This window comes from Scyliorhinus canicula, chromosome 8, assembly GCF_902713615.1.
Source record: "Scyliorhinus canicula chromosome 8, sScyCan1.1, whole genome shotgun sequence".
NCBI lineage: Eukaryota > Metazoa > Chordata > Chondrichthyes > Carcharhiniformes > Scyliorhinidae > Scyliorhinus > Scyliorhinus canicula.
This window is the reverse complement of record NC_052153.1, coordinates 161,645,064-161,667,856: the sequence shown is the minus strand read 5'-3', so window position 1 is coordinate 161,667,856 and position 22,793 is coordinate 161,645,064. Positions and strand designations below refer to the sequence as shown.

Genomic DNA, 22,793 nt, shown 5'->3' with positions numbered 1-22,793 from the left:
TTGCGAAACCTTCTAAGGTATCATCCCTCCTTATTGCAGTAATTGACTACTTGATTAATATTGTGACACTTTCTCCTCTTTTACGCACACCCTACCCATCTCACCTGAAGATTCTATACCCCGGAATATTGAGCTGCCCATTCTGCCCCTCCCTCAACCATGTCTCTGCAATAGCAATAATGTCATATCCCATGTGTTAACCAACACCCTCAACTCATCTGCCTTGCTCAAGACGTCTTGCATGAAAATAAATGCCAAGCAGGCTTGCCATACTACTCCCTTGTTCCACAACTTGTCTATAATTTCTCTGCCTTCCAGACTGACTTGTTTTTTCTTCTATATTTGGCTGTGCATCACCCCCTTCTCTACTTCAACTCCATATCCCATCCCCATATCCTAGGTCCTTCGCCCTCTTCCCCAAATTCCCAATTAATCCACTCTGTTCAAATGCCATTCCATTTCAGAACCTCTTTGATCAGGTATATTTCCAACATTTTCTGTGAAAATAATATTGCAATTTTAAATAATCTACTCTCTGGGTGGTTATCAGAATGCAAATATTACTGGCTGAATGAATCTCAAAACTGTATATATTTCCTTTTACTTAACTAAAGCCTAATTTTATTTTGAAATATCCATGTATTAAAAATAAATTTTGAGTACTCAATTCTTCCAATTAAGGGGCACTTTAGCATGGCCAATTCACCTAACTGTTTTGTTATGCTCTTGACGTAGGATAAGCTGCTTCCTTGATGTGCACTCTGACAAAGGAAGGTTCAGACTTGGAGATAGCTTTAACACGTTTATTAAACTGTTAACAATTCTCCTACTTGGATTCGACTCTCCTGTTAATCCTGCTATAGCTACTCAGACTGACGAACCAGTCGCTACAATCCACGTGGTGGGTGTGATGTGTTTCAAATCAAACCTGTGTATTCACTGAGTGCCTCCACTGGAAAGAGGAAGATCATGTGTGCTGTGTCCTTTTATATGGGTTGGTGTAATGCCCTCCTGTGGTAGTGTCATCTCTGTGTGTGTCGTGAATGCCCATTGGTCGTGTCCTATCCTACTGGCCTATTGGTTGAATGTCTGTGTGTCATGTCTCTGGTGCTCCCTCTAGTGTCTAGCTAGTCTGCGTGTATTTACATTAACCCCTTGTGTATTTACAGTGATGCATATCACCACACTGACTGCACATCTTTTTCTGGGTTGTGGAGGTGAGACCCATGCAGACACGGGGAGAATGTGCAAACTTCATGAATAGGATGGGAATAGAGGGATATGGACCGCGCAACTGTAGAAGATTTTAGTTTCGATGGGCAGCATGATCAGCGCAGGCTTGGAGGGCCGAAGGGCCTGTTCCTGTGCTGTACTTTTCTTTGTTCTTTGTCCACACGGACAGTGATCCGGGGCCAGAATTGAACCCAGGTCCTCAGTGCAGTGAGGCAGCAGTGCTAACCACTGCACCACTGTGCTGCCCCATGAAATATCCATTTTAGCGACACTTCTGTAGTCTTTCATTGAAATCACATTATGGCCTATACTTTGTTAATTTAGTTTGTCAATGTTTGAATGGTAACAGAACAGGATCTAGCCGAGAGGTGAGAGCAGGTTAATGTTCTACGTCTTTAATGGTATGGCTACTGAACAGTTTCATGCAACTGGGTGCACACCCTCATTGGGGTTACTACTGGTGGATACCAGCTGTGGCAATTCCACCCTAAGTTTCAAGATTTGTGTCCCTCGTGGGGCTAGATTACAATGGGGAGGAAGTTATGCTTCAGCTAAATAGCGCCAGATCGAGGGGTTTATAACGTTAAAAGGAGTTGATAAAAAAACAACTTCCTCTGGTGGGGGAATCAAAAGCAAAGGGGCATAATATTAAAATTAGAGTTAGATTATCCAGGGACGAAATCAGGCAGCATTTTGTTCTTAGTAGAAATCCAGAACCCTTTTGTCCCCAGAATATGAAAATGAAAAATGAAATGATAATCGCTTATTGTCACGAGTTGGCTTCAATGAAGTTACTGTGAAAAGCCCCTCGTCGCCACATTCCGGCGCCTGTTCGGGGAGGCTGGTATGGAAATTGAACTGTGCTGCTGGCCTGCCTTGGTCTGCTTTAAAAGCCAGTGATTTAGCCCAGTGTGCTAAACCAGCCCCTACTATTCTATAGAATATTCTAGGTTCAGGGACAATTGAGACTTGCAAGACTGAAATTGACTGATTTTTGTTGGACACGGGTATCGATGGTTAAGAAGAAAAGGGAGTTCTGGCTGCAGATTACCACAATATATTTAAATGTTGGAGAAGGCTTGTTCATGTAAATTCAGGGCTAAATGTTTGTTTCAATTTAAGCATTATGCCTAAAATTTCCACCGAGGTTCTCCAGCTGAAATTTGGTGGAACTCCTAGAGAAATGGTGCAAACAAAAAAAACACATTTAAAATACCAAGGTTTCCCTCAATTTCACTGAAATTACAGCAAAAATTCTGATTCACCGAATTTATGGATGTTCCCTCAACGTTCCTGTTAAATACAACTAATTACAACGATACTTGCCCAGATGGAATTTGTAAGTTTGCTGAATGTTGTCTGCAGATAATCACAATAAATCTAATTATTTTGTTATCTCATGCTGTATCATAGGAACCACATTGATTTAACACGAGAACACAAGAGTATTGATTGGCAAATGTGAAAATAGAAAAGTATTTGGATGTGATAACTGATGCAGTTTTCAGAAGTTCATTTCACGTAAATTGTGATTGTAAAACTAGAGAATAGGAAAAGTACATAACCAGGAACCCAAGGAAGGTTAGAAATGAAAATTTCATCTTTTTTAGAATAGCAATTGTGGAACAGGCTCCAAGTGTAGACATGCTGGCCTCCAATGACTGCCGACCAACAAATAATAAATAATTTTTATTGTCACAAGTAGGCTTATATTAACACTGCAATGAAGTTACTGTGAAAAGCCCCTAGTCGCCACATTCCGGCGTTTGTTCGGGTTCACAGAGGGCGAATTGAGAATTCTCAGCTGGTACGGGAATTGATCCCACACTGCTGGCTTTGTTCTGCATTACAAACCAGCTGTCTAGCCCACTGAGCTAAACCAGCACCAAATGAACTTTGAACAATAAGTTCATTGAATACTCTGAGCAGCTCTTACATGCTGTGCGTGCCAATGTTCTGGGGAGAACTCACCCGCTACTGACATTTGACCCTCTTTTGTCCCCATATTACCAGAGTGTCCATGTGACCACCAAGGAAATGTGTATCAATCACCTCTTCACCTCTTTCAGAATGTCTGGTTCAGAAACTGGATAGAATGTTATGAAGATCAGCACAGGTGTTAAAGTACTCGAAGGGACACCTACAAAAGTATACAGCTGTCCACGGGTTTAGTGGTGAGGATATACAATTTTAAAAACACCTTTTTAAAGAGAATAAACAAAACTAACACAGGTAATTGGTAATCCATACAGTTAGAGGACTTGGCAGAGACGAAGGTGGCCAAACTTCTTGAGATTATTCAAAATGCTGATGGCCACGTGTTCAAGTCATTTTGCAGTGTTCTGCGTGAGATGGGATTTTGGTATCTTGCTCACACTCTTCAAGCTGCTATGGAAGAAAAGGATTACACATCTTCTACAGGTAAAGAGAGAATTGAACGAGAGATTCTTCAAACATTTATAACTATTTTGTTCATTTTGGAAATATATATATTTCCAACCGCTTTTTCGAAAGTTCATTGAAATAACATATCAGGGAACAATAGGTGGGAGACTATCCGGTGCCAGGGATGGGGGCCACCAAGCTAGCTGGGTGGGCTAGTTCACGGAAGCACAGTGGGGGGTGGGGGTGCATATGTTTGGTTTATCAAAGGGGTTGGGTTACAGGGTGTTGTTACTGGGGGGGGAGGAGGGAAAAAATGTTCTGCTGATGAGGGAGGGACTTGGGCCATGGGACAGAGAGGAGGTTGGGGGCAGGGGCTGCCTGGGGTGGGCTGGTGGAGGTGCGGAGCATGGGCTGGAGGCGGGCCCAAAAAAGGGGATGGCTGATCGGCGAAGGTGGGGGGGGGGGTGCAATGAGTCCCCCAACTAAGCTGATCACCTGGAATGTTCGAGAGTTCAATAGGCCGGTCAAGAGGGCACGTGTATTCGCGCATCTTAGGGGATTGAAGGTGGACGTGGTAATGTTGCAGACGACGCACCTGAGAGTAACTGACCAGATTAGATTGAGGAAAGGCTTGGTCAGTCAGGTCTTTCACTCGGGACTGGATTCAAAGACTACAGGGATCGCGATCCTGATCAATAAGCGGTTGGTATTTGAGGCGGGTAGAATAGTTTCGGATGTGGGAGGTCGGTACATTATGGTCAGTGGGAAATTGGAGGAGGTGCAGGTGGTATTAGTAAATGTGTATGCGCCAATTTGGGATGATGTGGAGTTTATAAAGAGGATGCTGGGGAAGATACTGGACCTGGACCCGCACAGGTTGGTCATGGGAGGGGACTTCAACACAGTTATTGACACTGGCTTGGACTGGTGAAGCTTGAAAACAGGCAGGGTGCCAACAATAGCAAAGGAACTAGAAGGGTTCATGGAGCAGATTTGGGCAGCCGAGGGTGAAGAAGTTTTCCTTCTACTCACATGTGCATGAAGTGTACTCCCGGATCGATTTCTTCATTTTGAACAGGGCCTTACTGGCAGGGGTGGTGGACACGCGGTACACGGCGATCACAATCTCAGACCATGCTCCGCACTGGGTTGACCTGCAGGTTAGTAAAGACAGTAACCAGCGCCACCCTCAACCAGGCAGGCCCGTGGCATTCTTTTCCCGCGCCCTCCATGCCTCCGAAATTCGGCAATCTTCCGTCGAAAAAGAGGCCCAAGCCATCGTTGAAGCTGTGCGGCATTGGAGGTAGGAGATTCACTCTCCTCACTGACCAACGGTCGGTTGCCTTCATGTTTCATAACACACAGTGGGGCAAGATCAAAAACGATAAAATCTTGAGGTGGAGGATCGAGCTCTCCACCTACAACTATGAGATTTTGTATCGCCCCAGTAAGCTCAACGAGCCCCCCGATGCCCTATCCCGAGATAAATGTGCCAGCGCACAAGTGGACCGATTCCGGACCCTGCATGACAACCTCTGTAACCCCGGGGTCACACTTTCTTACCATTTCATCAACCTGCCCTACTCCATCGAGGAAGTCAGGGTGATCACCAGAGACTGCCAGGTCTGCGCGGAGCGTAAACCACACTTCTACTGGCCAGACTGTGTGCGCTTGGTGAAGGCCTCCCGCCCCTTTGAACACCTCAGCGTGGGCTTCAAAGGGCCCCACTCCTCCACCGACCACAACACGTACTTTCTCAGTGTGGTCGATGAATATTCCCGATTCCCCTTTGCCGTCCCATGCCCGACATGACGTCTGCCATCGTCATCAAAGCCCTCAACACCATCTTCTCTGTTCGGTTTCCCCGCCTACGTCCACAGCGCCCGGGGATCCTCATTCATGAGCGATGAGCCGAGCCAGTACCTGCTCAACAGGGGCATTGCCTCGAGCAGGACGACCAGCTACAACCCCCGGGGAAACGGGCAGGTGGAGAGGGAGAATGGGACGGTCTGGAGGGCCATCCAGCTGGCACTATGGACCAGAAATCTCCCGGCCTCCCACTGGCAGGAGGTCCTCCTCGACGCAGGTCGCTCCTGTGCACCGCGACAAATGAAACCCCCCCATGAACGTCTCTTTGCCTTCTCTAGGAAGTCCGCCTCTGGGGTTTCGCTCCCGACATGGCTGGCAGCTCCAGGATCCGTTCCCCTCCGTAGACACATTTGACTCCACAAGGTGGACCCGTTGGTTGAGAGGGTACAGCTACTCCACGCAAACCCGCAGGACGCTTACGTAGTGTACCCCGACGGCCGCCAAGACACAGTCTCCCTCAGGGACCTGGCACCAGGCACCAGCTGGTTCCACCCCCCCCCCCCACCACCTCCCCCCCCCCCCCCCCCCCCCGATCCGGCACCACCCTCCCTTCCCCCAGCGCACCCCACCGCAGCCCCCGCTCCGGGACAATCCGTCCTCCCCTTGCCCACACCTGGGATGAAGAGGATTTTGACACGTCCGGAGTCACCGAAGACCAAGCCGCCACCGGAGTCGCCACCAGCACTGCGCCGCTCTCAACGACAGATCAAGGCACCGGACCGCCTGAATTTGTAATATTATCTGTACTTTTAAAACACAATTTTCTGTATATAGTTCTCCACCACCCCCGCCAGACTCATTTTTTAACAGGGGGTGAATGTGATAGTCACCACTGATGTATATATTGTATATATAGGATGTTGATATAGGTGCTTTATGGTATGGCCCCTGTACTACATGTACGGGGTAGATCCCTGCCTGCTGGCTCCGCCCAGTAGGCGGAGTATAAATATGTGTGCTCCCTGTACAGCAGCCATTTCGTCAGCTGCTGTAGGAGGCCACACATCTCAGTGTAATAAAGCCTCGATTTTATCCTACTCTCGTCTTTGCGTAATTGATAGTGCATCACCTTGTCTCGCTGGTAGAAGTGCGGTTTTCACTCCGCGCAGACTTGGCAGTCCCTGGTCATGGCCTTGACCTCCTCAGTGGAGTAGGGCAGATTGCGGGCCTTAATAAAGTGGGTAAGCCAGGTGACCCCCCCAGGTGACAGAGGTCATCGTGGATAGCCCGAAGTCGGCTATCTTGCGCACTGGTGCATGTGCCGCGGGGCAGGGCATCGTGGGGCTCATTGAGCTTCCCAGGACGATACTTGATATCGTAATTGTAGGTGGAGAGTTCAATCCTCCACCTCAAGATTTTGTCATTCTTAATTTTGTTCCGTTGTTCGTTGTCAAACATAAAGGAACTGACCGCTGGTCGGTGACGAGGGTGAACCTCCTACCATCTAGGTAGTGCCTCCAGTGCCGCACTGCTTCCACTATGGTTTGTGCTTCCTTCTCGAACGAGGAGTTTCGGATCTCGGAAGCTTGGAGGGTTCTAGGAAAGAATGCTACTGGCCTGCCCACCTGGTTGAGGGTAGCGGCCAGGGCGACGTCTGATGCATCGCTCTCTACCTGGAAGGGGACAGACTCGTCCACCGCATGCATTGCGGCCTCAGTGATGTCGGCCTTGATGCGGCTGAAGGCCGAGCGGGTCCCAGCTGTCAGGGGAAATGTGGTGGTTTTAATAAGTGGGCGGGCTTTGTCCGCATAGTTGGGGACCCACTGGGCATAGTAGGAGAACAGCCCCAGGCATCGTTTGAGGGCCTTGAGGCTGTGGGAAGTTCCGTGAGAGGGTGGATACGGTTGGGGCCCTAGGACTCCGTTCTCCATGACATAACCGAGGATGGCTAGCCGGGTTGTGCAGAAAACGCACTTCTCTTTGTTATATGTGAGGTTGAGGGATTGGTCAGCCTGGAGGAACCTCTGAAGGTTGGCGTCATGGCCCTGCTGATCATGGCTGCAGATAGTAACATTGTCCAAGTACGGGTATTTAGCCTGCAACCCGTATTGGTCCACCATTCGGTCCATCGTTCTCTGACAAACCGAAACCCCGTTAGTGACGCTGAAAGGGATCCTGAGGAAGTGGAAGAGTCGGCCGGCTGCTTCGAAGGCAGTGTAGTGGCGATCTTCCGTGCGGATCGGGAGCTGATGGTAGGCCGACTTCAGATCGATTGTTGAGAACACTCGGTGCTGTGCGATCTGGTTGACCATCTCCGCTATGCGGGGGTACGCATCCAGTTGCATGAACCAGTTAATGGTCTGGCTGTAGCCAAAACCATCTGATTCTTTTCCCCGGTCCGGACGACCACCACTAGCGCACTCCAGCGGCTGTTGCTGGCCTCTGATCCCTTCCTTCGCTGGACCTTCGACTTGATAAAAATCATATCTTGGGAACTGTGCCGCCTGCTTCTGGTGGCAATGGGCTTACAGTTGGGGGTGAGGTTCTCGAATAGCGAGGGGGGGGGCGACCTTAAGGGTCGCGAGGCTACATACCGTGAGGGGGGGGGGTAAGGGTCTGCCGAACTGTAGGGTCAGGCTTCGGTGACTGCATTGGAAGTCTAATACAAGCTGTAGGGAGGCGCAGACGTGAGGGAGGACGTACAGCTTAAAACGAGCATACTTGGCGCCCTGCATCGCGAGGTTAGTGATACAGTACCCCCGGATCTGGACTGAATGGGATCCGGAGGCAAGGGAGATTGTTTGGGATGCGGGGTAGATGTGAAGGGAGCAGTGCCTTACCGTGTCAGGGTGGACAAAGTTCTCCGTGCTCCCGGAGTCGAAAAGGCAGGGGGTCTCGTGCCCGTTGACCCGGACGACCATCATGGAGATTTTCAGGTGCTTTGGCTGCGACTGGTCGAGGGTGACTGCGCCAAGCTGCTGGTAGCCTGCGTGGTCGGCGGTATCGGGGTCACAAAATGGCGGCCCCCATGAGTCGCACGTGTCGGGCTGGGCTGTAGATGGTGACCAAGATGGCCGCCCCCATCGGTCGCACATGTCGGGCAGTGCCGGAGCCGGCGGCCAAGATGGCCGTCCCCATGAGTTGTACATGTCGGTTGGTGTTGGAGCCGGCGGGCAAGATGGCGGCCCCCCACGAGTCGCACGAGGCTGATGACGCGTCTGAAGGGGGCGTTGCCGGTCGGCACACAGCCACATTGCGGGGTTGGTGGGCCGGTGAGTCCACGGGTCGGATCTGGTGAGTTTCGACTTCTGGGCTTTAGGTCGGCCCAAACAGACTCTGGCGAAGTGTCCCTTTTTGCCAGTTGCTGCATGTCGCTATGCGGGCTGGGCAACGCTGCCGGGGGAGTTGACCCTGGCCGTAGAAGTAGCACTGCGGTTCCCGGGGTTGGACGGGCAGCCGCGCGGCACAGGCCTGTGACGTAGTCGGGTCTTATGGGGGCTGCGACGATGGTGCCCACGAGGGGTTCACCAGGTCCGCGGGAAACGCGCTGAGGCTCTGGTAGGCCACCTCTAATGGGGTGGCTAGTTTGACCATGTCCTGCAGGTCAGTGGCCCCGTTTTCCAGCAGGCGCTGCCTGATGTAATTAGACCAGACCCCAGCCACGTAGGTGTCCCGTATCTGCAGCTTCATGTGCTCCTCCGCCGTCACATCTCGATAGTTGCAGTTCCTCACGAGTAGGGTTAGGTTTTCCAGGTACTCGTCCAGCGATTCCCCGGCTTGCGAACACCTCATTTACGGGCTTCACGAAATGCGCCTTGAGGGCCACGACCGCTGCCTCGTACATGGCAGCTTTCTCTATCATCACGGAGATTCAATGGCTCACCCGTGCGTGGTGGAGGTGCAGCTGAGGGTTTCGGAGGGAGGCGTTGCGGAGGAATCGAGGTAGGTCTCGAAACAGCGAAGCCAATGTGCAAAGATCTCCTTGGCCTCTGTCGCTCGCGCGTCGAGTTCGAGTTTATCTGGCTTTAGAGCGGCTTCCATGGTGCTGTCGCTGGATAATAAATTGTTATACCGGCAATTCACTATGAGAATGAGTGAATATAAGGCTTTATTACCCAGGAACTCGCCTGCCAGTGTCTGCTGTACAAATGAGTGCCACCCACAGGTGGCCGGTCTATATATCGCCCCGGGGAGGGCGGAGCCACCGGTGTTCCAGTACAAGGTCATAGGTCACAGCATTATACAGACAGCTCATACTTAGGTGAATACATTCACCACAGAGGCCAGAGGGGATGAGGCACTTCTTGGAGGGGCTGAATTTCCCAAAGGTGGGCGGGGAGCTGGTAGAAGGGCGGGGGCCCCGATCGGGTTGGAAGAGATAGTGGAAGGTCTGAAGGCCATGCAGGCGGGTAAAGTCCCGGTGCCGGATGGGTACCCAGTGGAGTTTTATAAAACGTTCTCTGAGATATTGGGGCCGGTGTTGATGAGGATGTTCAATGAGGCAATGGAAAGAGGGGTGCTGCTCCCGACAATGTCACAGGCCACAATTTCGCGGATTCTGAAGCGGGAAAGAGCCCGGAGCTGTGTGGGTCCTACCGGCCGATATCCCTGTTGAATGTGGCCGCCAAACTGCTGGCCAAAATATTGTCCTCCAGGATTGATGATTTTGTTCCGGACGTTATTGGGGCGGACCAGACGGGGTTTGTTAAGGGTAGGGAGTTGGTAGCCAATGTAAGAAGGTTGTTAAATGTGATCATGATGCCCCCGGAATGGAGAGAGGTGGAGGTTTTGATCGCAATGAATGCAGAAAAGGCTTTTGATCAGGTAGAATGGGATTATCTGTGGGAGATAATGGGATAGTTTGGATTTGGGCGGGGCATTATTGACTGGGTCAGGTTGCTATATCGGGCTCCTGTGGCAAGTGTACGGACAAATAGGACAACATCGGACTATTTTAGATTGCACCGGAGGATGAGACAGGGATGCCCCCTCTCCCCACTTGTTTGCGCTACCTATAGAGCCGTTGGCAATTGCTCGGAGAGCCTCAAGGGGCTGGAAGGGGCTGGTCTGGGGGGGAGGGGGCGGGGTGGAGCACAGAGTCTCACTCTATGCCCACGATCTGCTTCTGTATGTATCGGACCCATTAGAGGGGATGGAAGAAATCATGAGGATTCTAGATGAATTTAGCCGGTTTTCGGGGTATAAGCTAAATATGGGGAAAAGTGAGATGTTTGCGGTCCAGGTGAGGGGACAGGAAAGGTGATTGGGTGAGCTGCCAATTTGATTAGTAGGGGGAAGCTTTAGGTACCTAGGCATTCAAGTGGAGCGGGAATGACCAAATGAAGGACGATTTTCAGAGATGGGACGCGCTCCCGTTGTCATTAGCTGGGAGGGTGCAGACGGTGATAATGACGGTCCTCCCGAGATTCCTGCTGTGTTTCAATGTCTCCCCATCTTTATTCTGTGGTCCTTTTTTGAACGGGTCAACAAAGTGATCTCTGGCTTTGTTTGGGTGGGCAAGACCCTGCGGGTAAGAAAGGTAATGCTTGAGCGGAGCCAAGGAGAGGACGGGCTGGTGCTGCCAAATTTTAGTAACTATTACTGGGCGGCGAATATAGCCATGATCAGGAAGTGGGGGAGGGGTCGGCATGGGAGCGTATGGAGGCGGCTTCATGGAAGGGCACCAGTTTGGGGGCGTTGGTAACTGCGCCTCTGCCGTTCCCGCTGGCACGGTACTCCACCAGCCCCCTGGTGGTGGCGGCCCTGAGAGTCTGGGAGCAATGGAGAAGACATGTGGGAGCAGAGGGAGCATCGGTCTGGTCCCCAATCTGTAATAATCACCGGTTTGCCCTGGGAAGTATGGATGGGGGGGGGTTCTGGATATAGCAGAGAGATGGGATTGAGAAGATGGGGGATATGTTTATAGAGGGGAGCTTTCCGAGTATGAGGGTGCTGGAGGGGAAGTTTGGGCTGGCGAGGGGAATCGAATTCAGGTATTTGCAGGTGCGGGACTTCCTACGCAAACAGGTGTCAACCTTCCCGCTCCTACTGCTAAGGGGGATTCAGGACAGGGTAGTTTCCAGAGGGTGGGTAGGAGAAGGGAGCGTCTCGGACATTTACAAGGAACTTATGGGGTCTGAGGAGAAACAAACCGAGGAGCTGAAGCGCAAGTGGGAGGAGAGATAGAGGATGGTCTATGGACGGACGCGTTGAGTAGAGTCAACACGTCCGCAACATGTGCCAGGCTCAGCCTGAATTTAAGGTCGTTCACCGGGTTCACATGACACTGGTCCGGATGAGCAAATTTTTTGGGGTGGAAGACAGATGTGCAAAATGTGCAGGACCAGCGAACCATGTCCTCATGTTCTGGGCATGTCCAAAGCTTAGGGGATTTTGGCAGGGGTTTGCAGATGTCATGTCCATGGTGTTAAAAACAAGGGTGGCGCTGAGTCCAGAGGTGGCGATTTTCGGGGTGTCGGAAGACCCGGCAATCCAGGAGGAGAAAGAGGCAGATGTTCTGGCCTTTGCTTCCCTGGTAGCCCGGAGACGGATACTATTAGCTTGGAGGGACTCAAAGCCCCCGAAGTCGGAGACCTGGCTATTGGACATGGCTAGCTTTCTCTGTTTGGAGAAAATCAAGTTTGCCTTGAGAGGGTCACTGTTAGGATTCGCCTGGAGGTGGCAACCGTTTGGCGACTTCTTCGCGGAAAATTAATCGTCAGCAGAAGTTAGTTTAGCTTAGAGTAGGGGGTTAATAAAGGTGGGACCTGTAAGGGAGGGAGACGGCTTTTGCACGATGTTTATAGTTTCATGTACATTGTTTATTGTGTTGTTGTTATAATACCAAAAAGTACCTCAATAAAATGTTTATTAAAAAAATGTTTAAGTATTGAAGCTAAACCTCACATTCCTTTTACCCTTTATCTTTTCCGAATCTATTGACTCAAATTTCACAGTTTATTGGACAAGCAGCATTTCCAATGAAAAGATGGTTAAATTCAAGCTGTTGGGATATATTTTACCGAAGATAAATTATTTTGTTTAGCTATCATTATAAACCAATCACAGTTTAATAAAGCATTTTCTCTACCCAACAAAAATATGCCCTTTTAGTGCATTTATGGCAAAATTCAATGTTACAATCCCCGTGGAGACAGTGAACATTTAAAAGAGAAATTTGAACACCCAGTAGTTATTCACGAAAAGAATCAAGTCACAACATTCCAATTTTACTATATAAGAACCAGGTAAACAAACAGTACTAAATAAACATGGTCTGAAGCAATTACTTATACTTTACATTTGAAATCACAATTCAACACAATCACAGATACTTTAGATTAAAACTCTAACCAAACCTCCCCATTTACACTTTGACTTGCCCTTAGAAAATCTTTGGCTACTTATCAGGTTCTTAAAGTTTATCCAATTTCTTGGGACTAATTCCAGACTATTCCATAACTGCCTTGTAAGGTCTGGGACATTTCAGCTCGAGGCGGAAAGTCACTCTCAGTTCCTGCTCCGTGGCTGCAACAGAAAATTAGAAACAATCCTGGTTTCTATCTTGGCTACAGCTCTTCTCACCCGACATCCTGCAAGGACTTCATCCCATTCTCCCAGTCCCTTCGCCTCTGTATCAACGCTGCCACTTTCCAAAATGGTGCTGCTGACATGTCTTCATTCTTTGTTATTCGTGGCTTCCCACCCACTGTGGTTGACAGAGTTCTCAACCGTGTCCGACCCATCTCCCGCACCTCTGCTCTCACCCCTTCCCCTCCCTCCCAGAACCAGGATAGGGTCCCTCTTGTCCTCACGTTTCACCCCATCAGCCTCTGCATTCAAATAATCATCCTCTGCCAGTTCTGCCAACTCCAGCTTGATGCCACCACCAAACACATCTTCCCCTCACTCCCCCTGTCAGCATTTCACAGGGACCATTCCCCCAGGATACCCTGGTCTACCCCCCCCCCCCCCCCCCTCCCCACAATACCTCACCCTCTTCCTACATCACTTTCCCATGCAATCGCAGTCGGTATAACAACTGCCCCTTTACCTCCTCCCTTCTCACCATCTCAGGGCCTAAATACTCAAGTCAGGCAGCGCTTCACATGCACCTCCTTCAATCTGGTCTATTGATTTGCTGCTCCCAATGCTGTCTACTCTTCATTGGAGTCTAAACACAGACTGGGTGACCGCTTTGCAGACCACCTTCGATCCGTCTGCAAGCAGGATCCAGACCTTCCTGTCGTTTGCCATTGCAACTCACTGCCCTGCTCTCACGTCCACATGTCCGTCCTTGGCCTGCTGCAATGTTCCAGTGAAGCCCAGCGCAAACTGGAGGAACAGCTTCCATTCGGCACGTTACAGCCTTCTAGACTTAACATTGTATTCAACAACTTCAGACTGTGAGCTCTCATTGACCTTGATCCCATTTTTATTTCTATAAATCTATCTTCATTTCTTCCATAGATCTGTTTTTCCCTCACCATTGTCATCCCTCACCCCCACCCCACTTGGGCCATGTTCCCTTTTGCCGTTTGACACACTGCTCACCCTTATTTGCCATTCACACATTCTAATCTCTGCGCCACTGTCAGCACCTCTTTTAGCCTTAATCACCCCATCAACTTTCCCTTTGTCTTTCTATCCACAACATCTTTGTCAATCTCCACCTATCGCTGGCCCCATATCCAGCCCCACCGCTTCATGCTCTCCACAACAGTATAAATCTGACCCTATTTCCAGTTCTCGCCACCTTTGACAAAGGGTCATCCTGACTCAAAACCTTAGCTCCCTTCTCTCTCCACAGATGCTGTCAGTCCTGCTGCAGTATTTTCTGTTTCTCGTTTCTAATAGCTCTATTCTCCTGGGCCACAACAGTTCCATACCTCTGGGCAGATTTCCCCCTTACTGATTCAAAGCTGAATTGCTTGTTTTCACTGAGGGTTACTGTAGATTTCTTTCTCAAGCTAGGCAAATCTTTCAATCTCTTTTTCCCCCTCAGCATTCTGTCTCCACGATGACTGTGAACTCCGACCCTCATTCCACACGGTGATGATAAAATTAGTATTTTCTTGGCTTAAAGTGGATAACATTTGGATTTCCTCTGGGTACTCAGGTTCCCTCCCACAGTCCAAAGATATGTAGGTTGGGTGGATTGGCCATGCTAAATTGCCCCGTAGTGCCCAAAGATGTGTAGGTAAGTAGGGTTACAGGGATGGGGCACTTAAGTGGGCATAGGTGGGGTGCTCTTTTGATGGGTCAGTGCAGACTAAATGGGCTGAATGACCTTCTTCTGCACTGTCAGGATTCCATGGATCTATTATATCTATCTCTTCTGCTCCTTTTGATGCACTGTGAGCTGCAAACTACAGAAAAGATAAGCTGAACTGCTTCTGTGAGCACGAACACACATATAAGTTATAAACAAAGGAACCTCCTGAACCCACAGTTCATCTCCATGGCAGTGTCACCATACCTGGGATGTTCCAAACAGAAATGTAAACTAATTATCTTTTACCTTCAAAACAACTTTTTCATTCTGGGACCTGTAAGAATAATTTCTCTCTCTAATGGACTTAATCGTGCTCTTTCCCGACTGCCTGGTTCCACCAATAAATTCCTTGGTTTAGAAAGGTGTTTTTAAGTTTCTTTGATCTGGGAACTACATGAATAATCCAAATCATTTATTGAAATAATTGTAGATCTCTTGTCCATACTGAAAGCTCAAAGATGGGTCACCCATGGTTTATGTTTTCTTCAATCCAGTCCTTTAAACTGTAATTACTCTAGGTGTGTTTGAATAGCACTTACTTCAGATTTACTTATCAGTTTCTCAATCAGAGCTTTCTCTACATAAATGCAAGTTGCTTCTCTTGTACCTATCAAGCTGTGCAGTTTTAGCTGGTTCAGCTTGATCAATACTCCTAAACTACATCTCTTCGTAATCTTGATTTAAATATTCTGGGCTTAAGTAAGTTGTATTTTATGTTGTATAATTGTAAACTAAACACTAAAAAATATCCAACTAACTAAAGATTACAAAAATAAAAACAACTTGATTTATGTTGGAAACTACTAAAGAAGAATGAGCAAGGAGCAGAACTCAAGGATTACTGAAAAAAAGAGACATTCTGTCAAAACTTTTCATCTTATTCATTGGGACAATTCTCAAGAATACCAATGGAAAGGAAAACATTCCACCCAATTTGACTTTTCTTCTCGGGTGCATTGCAGCAAGATGATCTATCCAATCTCAATGCGTCAAAATATATCTCAGATAAGGCAGCAAGGTGGAGCAGTGGCTAGCATTGCTGCCTCACGGCGCTGAGGTCCCAGGTTCGATCCCGGCCCTGGGTCACTGCCCGTGTGGAGTTTGCACATTCTCCCCGTGTCTGCATGGGTTTCACCCCCACAACCCAAAGATGTGCTGGTTAGGTGGATTGGCCATGCTAAATTGCCTCTTAATTGGATAAAAATGAATTGGGCATTCTAAATTAAAATATATATATATATCTCAGATGCAGGTGACATAACTCTCTCCCTCTGAGGTTAGTCAGAGCAAAGCTTTGTAAAAGACTAAAGTAAAAGGAAAAAAACAAACTGTAAATCTGAAATAAAACCAAATACTGGAAACATGTAGCAAGTCAGTAAGAACATGTAAAGAGAGTTTCAGGTGTGTACCTTCATCAGGCTTGTCTCAGTGATAAATAGTTACACATCCAAATTACCATAGCCCTGCCTTGCTGCTTAAAGGCTGACTGTATTTCCAACATCTTCTAACTTTAGCTTTGGAATTGGTATTAGTTTAAATGTTAAGAGCCGCCAGATGCTTCCATGAATAAAATGGCATACTGTACAAACTGGTTACAGTGTACTCGTCGAGATAGTTGCACCTCTACAAGCCAAAGACTAATTTAAGGAGTTTCATTCTTTGCTTCGTTCTTCCAAGCTGTTTGTGCTGCTTTTTATTTATTTTTTAAATAAGTTATGCCATCTACCCAGCATTCTCTGATATGTTTTTATTTGGTGGGGTTGGGGAATCCAGGTAGTTCCAAGAAGGCACACATGGAGATGGACGATTGGAACTCAGTAAAACTCAGTAATCCAATACCTGAGCCAGGTGGGTTATACAGTACTTCCTTTTTAAATAAATTTTGGGTCAACTTGCTTCCAGCTGAGCAGAGGCTCGTGTCAACTTAGTTTGAAAGTGAAGTAAGGTGTTACTGTTTACATTGAAAAGCTGTAAAAGCAATTGGTCAACTATGTATAAAAAGTAAATTCTACCTACAGTTAATTGTAGGTAAACTAAGAAACACTATGATATTTAGCATATTGAATCTCATCTTTCTCACAGAATATCACAAAACAGCAAATAAGACAAGTTAGTGCAGCAATGATATTGGTAAACTTTGCAAACTATACATGTAAGTGTAAAGTACAATTACATTTGTAGAGGGAGAATTTAAAATATTGAGATTGAGGAGTCGGCTGATGCTGAAACGAGATTGGGCGGAGAATCGTTTTTGATGCCGAAATCGGGCAGGCACCCATTTCACACCAAATCGCAATTCTCCGTCGCCTCAACAGCGGCGTCAATGCCTTCCAGAACGCATGTACAGTAAACACCGTTAGTACATCATTAGTGGGACCCACCCGGTATTCTCCGGGGCCTCTGCCATTATCCACCTCCAATGTGCTGAATTCCCGATGGCGAGGTTCACTTGTGCTTTTAAAAATCATGAAACAGGCGCCGTGGCTGCTGAGAGTAAGAGGGGGGTACGGAAAGCGCCCAACATCGCCATAGTTTGCTGGCAGTTGTGCCGCTGGCCGGGGCGCTTCTGCCAGGACCTGGGGGTGGGGGTTGGCCAGGTGGTGGGCTGTGGGATCGGTTGCGCATGCCGCTGACTGTCCACTATGAACTTAAGGCCATGGGTCATATAGGTGTCCTCATAGGCCACCCTCCTAGGTGCCCACTGACCCCAGCCAATCCTTCAGCGGTATGGGTGTGCTCCAGTGCAACCAGTGCCATCTTGTTGGCTGGGATGGTGTGTGTGGGGAGTGAAGCGTGTTATTGCGGCTGCAGCTTGTCGGCCTCCTAAGTGTCAATCGCGAATCCGGCACCGTTTCTCATTGGAATTGATTGTGTTCTACGTGACGCTAGCCCCTTAACAGTCGCTGAATTGGTCCAGGTGCGGCACCAGTTTTGCTGTCGTGGAAGTCCACAAATCCTGCCCCGGTGTCAACACTTAGTCTCAGGAACGGAGAATCCCGCATCAAATATTTACATCTAATATGTAACTTGATAGGTTTATGTATTGTTGGATATGTTTGTGTCATTTTCTAATATTGTATGAGATTTATAATTTTTATTTGTGCTCTATTTGTGGGGCAGATGAGATACAAATTTGTCAATATTCATAATTGCAACGTTTTGTGTGAATTTGGTTGGTAAAGGGATTTTAAAAATGTACATAGTTCCAGTTTATTTTATTTTTGAGATATGATCGTCATGCAATCGTTTCACTTTATTTTTGTAGGACCTGCATCAAATGAAAAACAAACCTTGAAAGAAATATTGCTCTTTTCTCATGTAGCTTACAGAAATTTGAAAGAAGATAATATAGAATTAAGTCAAAAAGTGGAGCATACGAGGAAAGAATATTTGCAGAGGTAACATCAAAAGCATCAATTGTTTTCGAAAAGTGAACAGAAAAGTTAGCACAACAGCACGGAATTGCCATGTTAACATTCCCATGAAGCTCTGGTCTTGAATTTTCAAAAATTATGAATTTACAATTTCTGTCAAAATGTAGCAGTAAGGTTTTTTTAAATTAAAGGACAATTTAGTGCGGCCAATCCATCTACCCTGCACATCTTTGGGTTGTGGGAGGTGAAACCCATGCAATCAGAATGTGCAAACTCCACACAACAGTGACCCAGGGCCAGGATCAAACCCAGGTCCTTGGCACCGTGAGGCAGCAGTGCTAACGACTGCGCCACCCTGGACTGGCTCTAAACATGAGGGTAGGCCTTTTAGATTATAAAAAAAATCCAGAGAGGAGGAAATGATTCATAAAATGAATGTGATCTAATATTCAGCACCATAAATGTTATTTCTGAATCACAATTGGGATGTCTACAGTTGTATCTGTACAACAATGTCAAGACTTTATTATAACATTAATTAATTTCAACTTCAGAATTAAAGAGTTTGAAGAGGAATTGGCTTCTGTGAGTCGGGAAAGAGATACAATTGTGAGGGAACGTAATATCACAGTCATAGAAAATCAAGACCTACAAAATCTTAACCATGAACTCCAGGAACTTGTATTAAAGCTGGAAAATTCTAGACTTAATGTGACACCGAGGTATCCTGTACACAGTGTGAATGTGCTTCCTGTGAGGCAGTTGGTCGATGGACGGACAAGCCTGTTGTTCACCTTTAATTAACATAGGCAAATGTTTGATTGATGTATTGATAATTAATGAATTGAACACCTGTCGAATGATTGGTGACAATCAACATGTAAGCTGGTATTTTAGAGATATTCAAGGTCAAAAAAGATCCGGATGAAAATAGAACTACAGTGGCTGAGAATGTCCGATCTCCACTGGGCGGGGGGAGCGCAGCTGTCATACTGGGAGGTACATGAAAAGTCCCCACGCAAGAACTGCACGCCCACTGCCCAATGGGCAATTACCCTGCACTGGGAACCGATACTTAGATACAAATGGGAGACTTTGGATGTTTATGATTCACTCAGCAGAATAGTTATCCAGGAAAAGTAAAAGAATCAAAACCACTTCTACCTGGGTAACTATACTACTGACCAACATCCCCCCCCCCCCCCCCCCCCCCCAGGGGCTGCCCCACTCCCCACACACCTACCTCCCCTCCAGAACTCCAATTACCTCTAACCCAATCACACCCTACCCCCAACTATCCTCAAACCCTAAATGCCCACCTGCCCCTTCCAATCCATCGTATTCACCCCCTTGACTGCACCCTCACCTGATTTACCCCCTATCCCACCAAACCCATTCATTCTACTCCCACCCTCTTCCCTCATCCTATCCACTTACCTTCTTCCTGGCTTCTCACACTGGCTGGGTCCATTAATCCTACCTGATTCCAGCAGTTAGTATGTTAAAAAGGGAACGTGGCTTTGTTTTCCCTGAGCACTTCTCTTAGCCTGCCCAAGTTGGAAGGTCAGGTGAGAAATGTGCAGCTCTTGACTAAGTTAAGTGAAAAGGAACAAAGTGGCAATCCATCGATGATTGCCACTCCTTGGAATTTCTGGTCCAATACGGTTTTTCCACTGTTTTATGTTGTATTCCTTGTACGTAGACATTTAGCATTAGTACATCCTGCCTATGCAAAATAGCTTGAGTCTTGTGTTTCTAAAAATCTTTCCTCACACTCCTGATTTGTGCCTTGTTGATGGTGGACAGGTTTTGAGAGTTAGATGGGGAGTTACTTGCCTCAACATTCCCAGCCCCTGACCTGTTCTAATAGCTACAGTATTTATATGGCTGGTTCAGTTCCAGGTCAATGATAATTCCTCAAATGTTTTTAGTGGGGGATTCAGTGATGGTAATGCCATTGAATGTCAAGGGGAGATGGTTAGAGCCTCTCTTGCTGGACATGGTCAGTGCCTGGTACTTGTGTGGCACAAATATTATGTGCAACGTCTCAGCCAAGCCTGAATCGAGTCCAGGTCTTGCAGCATATTGGCATGGACGGTTCCAGTATCTGAGGAGTTGTAAATAGTTTAGAACATTGCACAATCAACAGCAAACATCCCCTTGGCTGACCTTATGATAGAAGGAAGGTCATTGATGAAGCAGCTGAAGAATGTTGGGCCCAAGACACTACCCTGTGGAACTCCTGCAGCGATGTCCTGGAACTGAGATGATTGGCCTTTAGCAAACACAACCATCTTCCTTTGTGCAACGTATCACTCCAACCAGGGAGAGTTAACAATGGGAAGTATTACAAGCTAACTAGCACCCCACTAGGCCACTGTAAGACCAGCCTGTAACCCGGTATTCTGGCCAGCTGGTTGCTTGCTTCTTCCAAGTAAGAAGTTGGCATTTCAAATGCATATCAATCTTTACTTTTCATCAAACTTATTCCTACAAAGAGCAATAGCTGAGCTATCCAGATTATGCTGGAAGCCTAAAGGACTGTCACCAGGGAGAAATTTTATTTTCAAAAAGCAAATGGGTTTGGGAAGCAGGCTGGGTGGTTAAAAGCACAGAAAATGACAACACGCCCAGAAACTGCCAGCAATCTGCTAATTTCCACATTTTATGTCCCGCTCGGTGCAAGAAATCCAAAGGTTGCAAATTCAATATGTCAAATGCCACCCATAATTCAATCTCCTAATGTCAACATCAAAATTCTGCAAACAATAAAGCATCCCTCTCCCAGACACCCATTGCTTCGCTTCAAGTCTCAACTTACAATTTATCACAAGTGAGAAAGTCTTGGTATAGCTGCAAATCTTCACACTTCCGTTTTGTGTCGGTGAGTGGTGCTCTGAGTCTAGCAGGAGGGAAGATGGCAGGTGCTGGTTCGTCAGGTGGAGCTAATCCCATTATGCCTGAAACTCTGACCGAGGTGGTATCAGGGGAGTTTGAAAGGCTGTTCACCAAACATTTAGAGGTGCATCGGAGTAGAGGAGACACTTACCCTGATAAAAGCAACTTTGACGAAGATGTCAATGGAGATGCGGGAGCAAGGAGAGAAGATGAAGGAGGTATTGTCACAGCAGAGCGACCAGTTCACCTCGCTGGATGAGGAGCTGCGGAGGGTGGTGGAGGTCAGTAAAGGGCTCAGAGCCAAATTGGAGGAGCTGGAGAACAGATTGCGGAGACAGAATTTAAGGATCGTGGGCTTGCCCGAGGGGGTGGAGGGCTGACTGAATACTTAATGGACATGTTCGCCAAGTTGACCGGGGCCTCCCTCTATAAGTTGCACAGGGTCCATCGGTTGCTCCGGCCGAAGCCTAAAACAAATGAGCCACCAAGGGCGGTTATAGTCTGCTTCATCAGTTACCAGGTAAAGGAGAAGGTTTTGAGTTAAGAGAAGGTTTTGGGTTGGGCGAAGCAGAAGTGAGAGATTAAGTGGGAAGGTGTTGGTATACCAAGATCTTATGGCAGAGTTGGCGAGAAGTTGGGCAGCCTTTGGTCAGGCGAAGAGGGTGCTGTACATCAGCAGTGAGAGGTTTGCAGTGGTCTACCCGATGAAGCTGAGAGTGACTCACAATTTGAAGGACTTCTATTTTGAGAAGGCGGAAACATTGGAGAAGGCTGAAGGACTGGGACTGTGATGAGTTTGGATTTTTTTCTGTGATTGTTTCACTGTTTTTTGTTCATTTTGTCTTTTTTGGTTTTTCTGTGATGGTCTCCTCACTCCGGGTGTATGGTTGGGGGAGGATTGATGTTCACTTTTGTTGGGAGTGTGGGTTGGGGGAGTTAGAGGGTTTTGGGCATGGGAGGTCGGGGTTGCTGAGTGTGTTCCTGAGAGGAGGAGAGGGCTCTGGCAGGGGTCATCTCGCTAGCAAATGAAGGTTGGCTAGTGAATGGGTGTGTGGTGGGGAGGGGGCTTGCGGTCGTTGGAACCTGTCTGGGCAGGTTTCCATGGCCCTGGGAGGTGAGAATGGTGGTGGGAAAGGATTGATGCTCAGAATCACATAAAAAAAGTGTGGAAAAGGCCCTTTGGCCCATCGAGTCTGCACCACCGCATGAAAGGCACCAGATCTGCCAATCCTAATCCCATTGGGCAGCACTTGGCCCATAGCCTCGAATGTTAAGACATGCCAAGTGCTCATCTAGGTACTTGTTAAAGGATGTGAGGCAATCCACCTTTACCACCCTCCCAAGCACTGCATTCCAGACCGTCACCACCATCTGGGCAAAAATGCTTTTCCTCAAATCCCACCCCCCCGGAACCTCCCACTCTTCAACTTCAACTTGTGTCCCCTCGTAACCGACCCTTTAACTACAGGAAACAGCTGTTCCTTATCCACCCTGTCCATACGCCTCATAATCTTGCACACCTCGATCAGGTCCCCTCTCAGTCTTCTCTACTCCAATGAAAACAACCCAAGCCTACACAACCTATCTTAATAACTAAAATGTTCCATCCCAGGCAACATCCTGATGAAATGCCTCTGCACCCCCTCCAGTGTAATCACATACTTCCTATAATGTGGCGACCATAACTGCACATAGTACTCCAGCTATGGCTTCACCAATGTTCTATATACCTCCAACATTACTTCCTTGCTTTTGTAATCTAGGCCCCGATTCATAAACGCAAGTGTACCATATGCCTTTTTCACCACCCTATTAACCTG

The 22,793-nt window shown here is 47.7% G+C and overlaps 1 protein-coding gene across 1 annotated transcript in view; it reads left to right on the top strand.

The window, feature by feature from the left end:
• LOC119969933 overlaps nucleotides 1-22,793 on the top strand; it is a 28,139-nt gene that overhangs the window by 5,218 nt on the left and 128 nt on the right. Inside the window, exons 3-7 of the mRNA XM_038803901.1 lie at nucleotides 3,486-3,654; nucleotides 16,475-16,549; nucleotides 17,967-18,099; nucleotides 18,630-18,797; nucleotides 20,965-21,191. Coding sequence (XP_038659829.1) covers nucleotides 3,486-3,654; nucleotides 16,475-16,549; nucleotides 17,967-18,099; nucleotides 18,630-18,797; nucleotides 20,965-21,191 — 772 coding nt within the window. The remainder of the gene's footprint in view (nucleotides 1-3,485; nucleotides 3,655-16,474; nucleotides 16,550-17,966; nucleotides 18,100-18,629; nucleotides 18,798-20,964; nucleotides 21,192-22,793) is intronic.